The sequence below is a fragment of the Pinus tabuliformis genome, chromosome 9 (genome assembly GCF_031772625.1).
Source record: "Pinus tabuliformis cultivar Carrire ecotype Pingquan chromosome 9, CPIR1, whole genome shotgun sequence".
NCBI lineage: Eukaryota > Viridiplantae > Streptophyta > Pinopsida > Pinales > Pinaceae > Pinus > Pinus tabuliformis.
This window is the reverse complement of record NC_142307.1, coordinates 127,191,405-127,201,037: the sequence shown is the minus strand read 5'-3', so window position 1 is coordinate 127,201,037 and position 9,633 is coordinate 127,191,405. Positions and strand designations below refer to the sequence as shown.

Genomic DNA, 9,633 nt, shown 5'->3' with positions numbered 1-9,633 from the left:
GATTCTGTCACCCAGAAACTCCCATAAAGGCTATGCAATGTAAATTTTGTTGGATAGGTGGCTCTTTTGTACGGCAATATAGCCGTTTCTACTTCGCTTTCAGTTTTACTAATAGTAGCAATGAGGAAACTGGGTCTGCGAACCTGTTTTTGATCCTCAGCTCCCAGATCTACTATCCTTATGTACTAGAACTCTGTTTCTGTTGGTTTTTATAATACACAAGTATCGGATTCTGTTAAAAAAAAAATAACAATGTAAAATCATAAGAGTAGATTTTAAATCACTATATTATTTCTAAATATTTTTATTAAACTATTTAAAATATTTTTTTTCCTTTTTGGCTCCTTTTTATGATTAAACATAATGTGTGGACTAAAGCCACACCAATATAAATCTATTTTAATTTTAGATTTATCAAACACAAAGAGAAATCAAATTTCCTAAAAGGTAAATCCCCTTAAAAGTACAAAACCAGAAAAAATATTTATACCAAAGCACTTTAATAAAGTCTCCAATCTTGAATCAAAATCCAAACACAAACTGAATCTATGCTAATTAAGAAAAGAAACAAAATAATACTAAAACTAAATTAAGTCTCCAATCTTGAATCATATCCAAACTTAAAATAAATCTATACTAATTAAGAAAAAATTAAAATAATATTAAAACCAAATTAAGAAAAAATTAAAATAATATTAAAACCAAATTAAGTAACCTTATAGCCTATTTAATTTTCTCAAGGAAAAACTTTTTGATTTCCATATTTAACACAAAAATGTTGAATTAATATTTTATTATTATAAGACAAACCTATTTTAAAAAAATACTGTAGTAATAAATATTTGTAAAGACTTTAATATTCAAAATAACATATAATATTATGTGGAAAATCTCATTACAATTATGGATAAATGTGAAAAAATTTATATTATGTTTTTATAGTGAAAAAATTTTAAGTGTAAAATGTTACAAATGAGTTATTTGCTGGACATTTTCTATATATATATAAACATGATTTTTTTATTGAATATTTATTCACATTTAATAAATATAAATTTTCAAAAATTTTATAGATATAAATTAAAAAAATTAATTATAATTAAATATAAAATATATTAATAGTAAAAATTTGATTAAACATTTAAATTCCTTTGACAGAGAACCAAACATTTTGTTGCATCCAGATTTCAAAATTTTCAAATTCGGCCCTGCCAGCATTACACAATTCCAACCCTTATTAATTACAGGATCAATCAAATTACAAACAAGATTATCTGCTGCCAAATTCCTCCGGCATTCTCTATATCCATGTCACATGGAGAACCCTCAACCATATCAAATGCATATATTTCTTCCAATTATCCAAGCTTCCGAGCATCTAGAGTATTTCTTCCAATTATCCAAGCTTCTAGAGCATCTAGAGGAAATGGTTGCCGCTCACCGGTTCTCCACTGTAACCCTAACAATACTGTATTGTTCTTTATAACATTAGTTTAAAAATATCAAGGCGGGGCTTTCAAGTGCACAGCTGAATAACACCAATTCTGCATATCAAAATATTGTTGTTTATAACATTATTATAAAAATATCCTCTTACCAGGGCCTTGATGCGCACGGCCGAACAGCATATGTTACATGTTCCAATTCTGTATATCAAAGAAAGATACTGCAAGTTTTTCAAATAAACAGAAAATAAATTTTATTATATTGACTTCAAATCTTTAAAGCAACATGTGAAAGCTCAATTGAAGAGCAATTCAAGAGGAAAAGACTGAGAATAAGAATCCGTTTCGGAGTCTTACACAAGAACAAGAAAAAAGAACGGAAAATGCAAAACTTGTGATGCAGACTGACCAAAATGCAAAAACTTGTGATGCAGAAAGAAGCGAAAATGCAAAAATTTTAAAATTGTGATGCAGCCGGACCAAAATGCGACTCCCTCTGACCAGATGACGGTTATCAAACCCTACACTTATTTAAAAGAAATCGCCAAAAGAGGACCGGACTCTAAGCGCTGCTGAATTTTGTAACGGCCTTAGTACCCTCAGACACTGCTTGCTTGGAGAGCTCCCCTGGAAGAACGAGTCTTACGGCTGTCTGGATCTCCCGTGAAGTAATAGTTGGCTTCTTGCTGAGGTGAGAGAGTCTGGATGCTTCGTTCGCCAATTTTTCAAATAAATCATTGATAAAACTGTTCATGATTCCCATGGCATTGCTGGAAATACCCATTTCCGGATGGACCTGCTTCAGAACCTTGAAGAGATAGATCTTGTAGGTCTCCACACTTTTCTTGTGCTTCTTGCTCTTTTTGTCTCCTTCCTTTACTACCTTATTCTCCAACTTCGAAGACATCTTTTCTGTTGAAGGGGAATTCCCCGCCAATGGCTTTTTCCCAGCCATGGGCCTCTTCTCTGCCTTCGGGGCCATTGATGTCACTATCGTGACTCGAACCTGAGACCACAGAAAAGACTCGGTGTTGCTATATCTGTGAAATGAAAAAGCGTCTATGCAAAATGAAAGCAAGAGGTCGTTTCATTATATAAGGGTTGGAGTGTCTTTCCTATTGGCTGATATCTGGCGCCACGAATTGTTGACGTAGGCCACATGTTAGGGTGGATTCAAACTTTGACTATAAAATATTTGGTGACTTTACATTCATTTTAACGGTCAAGTTACCACTTGGTCAAATTTCTTTTTATTTTAAGAGATGAAAAAGATTGGTATATTAAGAGATTTTATGGTTTTTCAACACTTAATAAATTCAAAGTTAAAATAAATTTAAATTTGTTTAATTATTAAGATAATTGTATTTATTAATTTTATTTTTATTTTTAATTTCATTAATTTTAACGAAAAATTAAAATGAATTTAAATTTATTTAATTATTAAGATAATTGTATTTATTAATTTTATTTTTAATTTTAATTTCATTAATTTTAACGGGTTAAAATGTTTTATTGATAATTAAAATTATTAATTATTAAATATTAAATATTAATTATTTTATTTTTATTATTTTTATTTGATTTTGACCTAATCAAAATGTTAAACATTATAGCATCTCCTTTAAGAACCCCTATGGACGCACTAAATTCCTTAAAACTAATCCATACATCTTTCAAGGGTGCATGGCAAGTTTAAAAGTTTTCTGCAATATCTTAACTATAATTTTTTTTTTCTATTTTTTTTTAATATTTGGAAGAGTAGTATGATAATCTATAAATAAATATTTTGAATATAAAGTCAAATGTTAATGTTTGGTGTTTAACGAGTTTTATTGGAATAGTTAATGACATTTTTTTGGTTAAATTTCAAAAAGTTTAGTCAAAGTTAATGATGGATGCTTTATTTACTTTTTAATTTGGAAGAGTTTTGTGATAAGTTATAAATAAGTATTTTGATATCTATTAGTAATATTAGTATTAATAATAAGTAACATTAAAATTTAAAAATAAATAAAAATAAATAAATATGAGAAAGAGTAACAAAATAATAATAATAGTCGTTTTATTAATTAATTAAATATTATTAATATAAACTTGAAATAATAAGACAATATATTAATAAGATAAATAAAACTTTTTTATAAATTTATTAATATTATAAAAACTTTAGTCAAATATAACCGTTAGGTTAATAGGTTGACTTTAATATATATTGATTAAATAAACAATTAATGAAATAATTTAATCTATTTAAATAATATTAAATTTTTCCCTTTTCCTCCCGTCAAATATAGCCGTTTTTCAACCTGTTAGGTTGACCTTTCTCCCCATTTAACCCTCTTCCTAGATCTGTTTCTTCATGGTGCCCTGAAGATGAACCACACACTTGTTGCTTTAAAAAGCATCGACCAAAATATTCAATGTGATTTATACATTAAAGTATTTTGAATATAAAGTCAATTTTTAAAAGTTTTACTAGAATAGACTAATTTTTATTTTGCTTCAAATTTGGAAGAGTTTTGTTATAAGTTATAAATAAGTATTTTGAATATAATGTCAAATTTTGTTAGTTGGGATTTATTTTAAGATGGTTAAATTTCAAAATTCTTAGTAGTTGAATAGGAATTAAATCAATTGTGATGGTTGAATTATATATAGAGAGAGAGCACAAGGGGTGGGGGACGGAGGTAAGTATCATATATTATTTGTAATAAATTATTGGGGGGTTAATCCATACTTCTTTCAAAGCGTTCATTGTGGGTTTTTCAAAATTTGTGTTTTTATTTTATGTTGAGATGTTTATTTTCTAATGGGGTTTCCCAAATTGTCATTTGATTATGTTCATACGTGTGTTTATTTTGTAACAAATTTTCAAAATTTTAATTTAATTATTAATCAACCTAGATCCATCTTAATTCTGGATCTAATTTAGTGAAAAACTTCAAGAAGCGTTTAAACGCAAAGAAATTTGATCCCTTTACGAGGTTGATATATCGTTAAGATGGATCTAAGTTGGTTTAATTATTAATTATTAATAATTTTAATTAATAATTTTATTTTTTACTTTTATCTTTATTTTTATATAATTTGACCTAGTCCACGCAAAAATGTTATAAAATTAAATTGAATACATATATATTTATAACATATTTTGATTGTGAAATGAGAGATTGTTTGTGGTATTGATGAGCCATGGTATTGGCCCATTGTATTGTAACAAAGTTAATAATATCCATGGAAAACTTTAGGTGAATATCATGGTTAAAAGTTTTTTTTTTATATAGTTTCGGTGATCTTGGCATATAAACAGTCTCTCGCATGATATATAGTCTCATGATATAAACAGTCTCTCGCAGCGGAAGTCTCATGATATAAACAGTCTCTCGCAGCGGAAGTCTAATGATATAAACAGTCTCTCGCAGTGGAAGTCTCATGATATAAACAGTCTCTCGCATATATAGTTTCGGTGATCTTGGCATATAAACAGTCTCTCGCATATAAACAGTGCAGTCTCGCATGATATATAGTCTCGGTTCCGGTTGTATATAAAGTCTCATGATATAAACAGTCTCTCGCATATATAAACAGTGCAGTCTTCAATAAAATGGGTGCGGAGTTCGGTTATCAATGTAGATATATATTGAACGATTCTCTTAAATCCTCGCATCTGGTGATTTTGGCATATATAAATCCGAAGCTCGGTACCCTCGTTCCAGTTCTAAGGCTCCGGTTTTTGAAGTATATATAAACCCTCGCATTCGGTGATCTTGGCTCGCATATATAATTTGAGCTCTCGGTGATTTTGGTTCTGGGGCTCGCATTTATAAACGCATTCGGTGATCTTGGTTTCAAAGCTCGCATACATAAATCCAAAGCTTGGAGATCTTGGCTCACACATCAGGTGCACACATTCCTTATCTTTTTCTTTTCTAATACATATTTTCTCATATAATTTCAAGTATGAATATTTCACCACAGTTACCAAAGATTACCAAGGGCAGACCTAGCACAGTTACTCTACAAGGCCTCTATGAGTATATAGAGTCTTTAGAGAAACGTAGAGAAGAAAGAGAAGCCAAGTTACAAAAAGAGTTAGAAGCCATGCTGGAATTTTTTTTTGCATCTCTTGAAAACACTATCCAAAAACAAATAGAAAATAAAATAGAACTACTGGAGAATAAAATGGAGGCAATGGAGACTAGATTGCATGTTATAGAAAAACAAAACCAAGATACTAACCAACCATCCCAGCAAGGAGACGCTGATACCTTAGAGGGTCTTAAAATGAAAGACATGATTAAAGAATTAGAAGAAAAAGTTAATAGCCGCCTCACCCTAAATAGTGTGGTAGATAAGTTAGATATTAAACCAATTAAAGACGAAATGAAAAAATTAATAGAATTAGACCACGAACGTAACAAAAGGACCTTAAACCTTATAATCTTCGGTTTAAAAGAGGAAGAAGATGAGGATACTTTAGCCTTAGTCCAGACAGAATTACATAATAGATTACAAATTGAAACAGTGTGTCTCACAGAAGCAACAAGGTTGGGGAAATTAACCGAGAATAAAGGAAGATTAATCTGCATAAAGGTGAGCTCTACTGATCATAAGCACAACATACTTAGTAAAACCTCAAGTCTAAAAGGAACGGGAATATTCATAAATGAAGATCTCATTCCAGAAGATCAAGCAGAATTAAGAAAGGAGGTTCAAAAGGTAAAAGAAGCTAGAAAAGAAGGAAAATGGGCAATAATCAGAAATAGAAAAGCCTTTATTCGAGACAAAAACCAAAAAGATAGTAATCAATAGCAATTAAACATGCTCCGGATCCTTTCTTGGAACTGTCGGGGCTTCCCATGGAACAAAGGCCCCAAGCTAAGTTGGATTTCAAATGATGTTGATATTATTTTGCTTGTTGAAACTTGGGAGCACGAAGAATCTAAGGTCCCTAACATAGATGGCTGTACGCTATGGTCTACGTGGAACAAGCGATCCTCCCGTAGAGGCATTGGGGGAATAGCTTGTTACATTAAGAAGAACATCTCCCCCTATGTTAGGCTTTATAAAAACAACCCTCACAACCAATTTAGTTGGATAGAGATCAGAGACATTAATAATAAAAAGTCCTACATAGCAATATGCTATTTCCCCCCCATTAATTCTAACTTCTATAAGAAGAAGAATCTAGATAAAACTAACCCTTACAATAGTTTAGAGAACGATATTTCTAGCCTAAGGAATGATGGTAATATCCTTTTAATAGGTGACTTCAATGCTCGACCTTCAAACAACCAAGCTATTATTTTAAGCAATCGTTCCAACCCTAATCCTCTTTGGTTAGACGAAGACCCTACCCTGGCTAGTAGGTACAAAAGGAGCTCTGAAGACCTCGGGGAAAATTTGTTTGGGTCAGAGCTAGTCAAGCTCTGTAGTGCTCAGGATCTCATAATTTGCAATGGTCTAAAAAAGTGGCCCAATTCCAGCAAGATGACCTGCATCCATGGACTTGGTAGCAGCGTGGTAGACTATGTTATTTCTGATCTTCCATTATACAACGAAATGATAAACTTTGACATCTTAAACGACCACGAGCCTGACTCCGATCATAGGCCTTTACTTATAACCCTCAATTTTGTCATGCATAGAGTTCCCATAGAAAATAATACTTACAACCAAAAGAACTTAATATTTGATAAAAATAAAAAGGACCTCTTCTAAATGAATTAAAAACTAATTTGCCTCCTTTATCTAGTATAGACAACATAGAAGACCTATATCATAATTTTACTACAACCCTCTCATATTCTATTAAAAAGTTCTCAATTGAAGTCTCAAATAATAAAAGAAATAGCAAAACCAATCCTTGGTATGACAAAGATTGTAAAAATGTGAGGAGAGCGATTAAGGAAGCTGTTGATGATTCTCTTAAAATGGACAAGATAAGAATATACAAAGCCCTAATTAAAAGGAAAAAGAGGCAGTACATTCGTCAAAGACAGGAGAATCTCTTACACCTCTCTAAGGTAGCTCCTAAGAAATTTTGGAGGCAGATTCTGACTAGGAAGACTAAGGATAATAATAAAATTGCTCTTCACGATTGGAATTCTTATCTTAAAAAGCTTTATGAATCTCCTAATGTCATGGATAATTTGGAAACCCTCCTCACAACGAAAGAAGTCTTCTCTTTAGAAGACATTAAGTTTGGGGTTAATCGCCTCGCGAATGGGAAAGCTAAGGACATTGAAGGTTACCAGGCAGAAATCTTAAAAATTGGAGGCCCTGTCCTCATCCCCCACATACACAAGCTTTTCAATCAAGCTGTTAAGCAAGGGTTCCCTAAACCTTGGACTGAGAGCCTCATTATCCCTATTTTTAAAAGTGGAGATACAAATAACCCCTCTAATTATCGGACAATTATGATCAGCCCTCTCTTAGCCAAGTTATATGGTAGTATTCTGGAAAAAAAGTTAAGCATATGGCTTGAAAGTGAAGGTAAGCGGGCTAAAGGCCAAGCAGGTTTCAGAAGGCATCACTCAACAATGGACCACCTTGTTATGCTAAGGATCATTGCAGAGGAATGTCGTAATGATAAATCCAATTTATTTTGCTGCTTTGTAGACTTTAGGAAGGCTTTCGATACGGTTCCTAGATACAACCTTTGGAATAGGTTAGAAGAGCTAAAGGTTCCTCTTGAGTTAAGAGCTGCTGCTATAAGGCTATACGAGAATGTAATTGCCAAGCTAAAGAACAATGAGGGATGGTCAAAAGATATTAAGTGTAACATCGGAGTTAAACAAGGTTGCCCCCTCTCCCCTACTCTATTTGGCATTTACATCGATAAGCTCGAAGGTTATTTAGAAGAAGCAGGATGTGGTGGCACAATCTTAGTTGGGATAATCATTATCCTTCTTCTCTATGCTGACGATATTGTTCTTTTGGCAAGGTGCCCTTCTGATCTTGATAAGCAACTAAAGCTTCTTAAGGATTTCTGCTCTACCATGGGTATGACTGTTAACACTGACAAAACAAAAGTTATGATTATCAAATCCAAGAAGGACACTTGCGCTAATTTTATGTATGACAATAATAACTTGGAGGAAGTGTATTCTTACAAGTACCTAGGAATTGATATCCATCACAAGCTCAACTGGAACCATAGCATTGAGAAAAGGATCAATGGGGGATGGAAAGCTTATTTTGGTCTTGAAAATAATTGTAAAACAACAAACCTCGTAATGTGGGATAAAAAGAAGTTCCTCTTTGAAACTTTAGTCACTCCTGTTATCTTATATGGCTGTGAAGTTTGGGGCTGCAGCATCTCCAGAGAATCATGGAGGAAGATTGAGCAAATCCAGAAGTGTTTTATAACTTATAACCTGAAAATTAAAAGTAATACACCCTATCCTATTCTCCTTATAGAAGCAGTTCTTTCTCCTATTGAGAGCCTAGCTATGCTCATGTTTCTGTTGTACAAGCACAAGCTCAACAACATAGACAATCATAGACTTCCTAAGCTAGCTTTAAATTCCAGCCAAAACCACCTAAGGCTTAACCGAGGATGGCATAAGGACACAAGGGCCTGGTTAAACTATTGGGAGATCAATGAGAATGATGCTTTGCAAAACATAAATAACATTAAAGATATTGTTACTTCTAAGTTCAAAGAAAAATTGTGGTGTGAGAAAGATTTAGCGTCTAAAAGAAAATTAAGTTATTATAAGAAGGTCATCAACCCCACCCTTGAAGATCAAAAGTATCTCTCTATTCTAACTAGCCCAAAGAAGAAAATTAATATAGCAAAGATTAGAACGAATTCTCATGAGCTCCATAGTGAAACTGGCCGCTGGGCAGTTCCTAAAACACCATGGATGGAAAGGATCTGCCATATTTGTGAGAATAGGAGCATCGAGGATGAAAACCACTTCCTCTTAGAGTGCCCTGCATACAACCACATTAGATCTCAATTTCACAACCTTTGTTACAATACTGACCTTCCTAGCCTTTTACAATGCCAAAATTATAGTGAACTCGGGAGGCTTCTCTCCAAGCTTTTTGAGCATAGGAATAAAATCTTAAATCAAAATAAATAATTTGTCTTTTTAGGTCCGATAGATCATTATTTGGTCTCAGCGGACGTTAACCATCATCATCATCATCATCATTAAGTTTTTTATGTGCTTATTAA

General features: G+C 32.5%; 1 protein-coding gene across 1 annotated transcript; it reads right to left on the bottom strand.

The window, feature by feature from the left end:
• Positions 1-1,829: 1,829 nt before the first annotated feature.
• On the bottom strand, positions 1,830-2,427 carry LOC149147424 (histone H2B.9-like). The gene has a single exon (XM_089445702.1). It carries the CDS (start codon positions 2,425-2,427, stop codon positions 2,008-2,010), a length of 420 nt encoding a protein of 139 aa, XP_089301828.1. The 3' UTR covers positions 1,830-2,007.
• Positions 2,428-9,633: the final 7,206 nt, after the last annotated feature.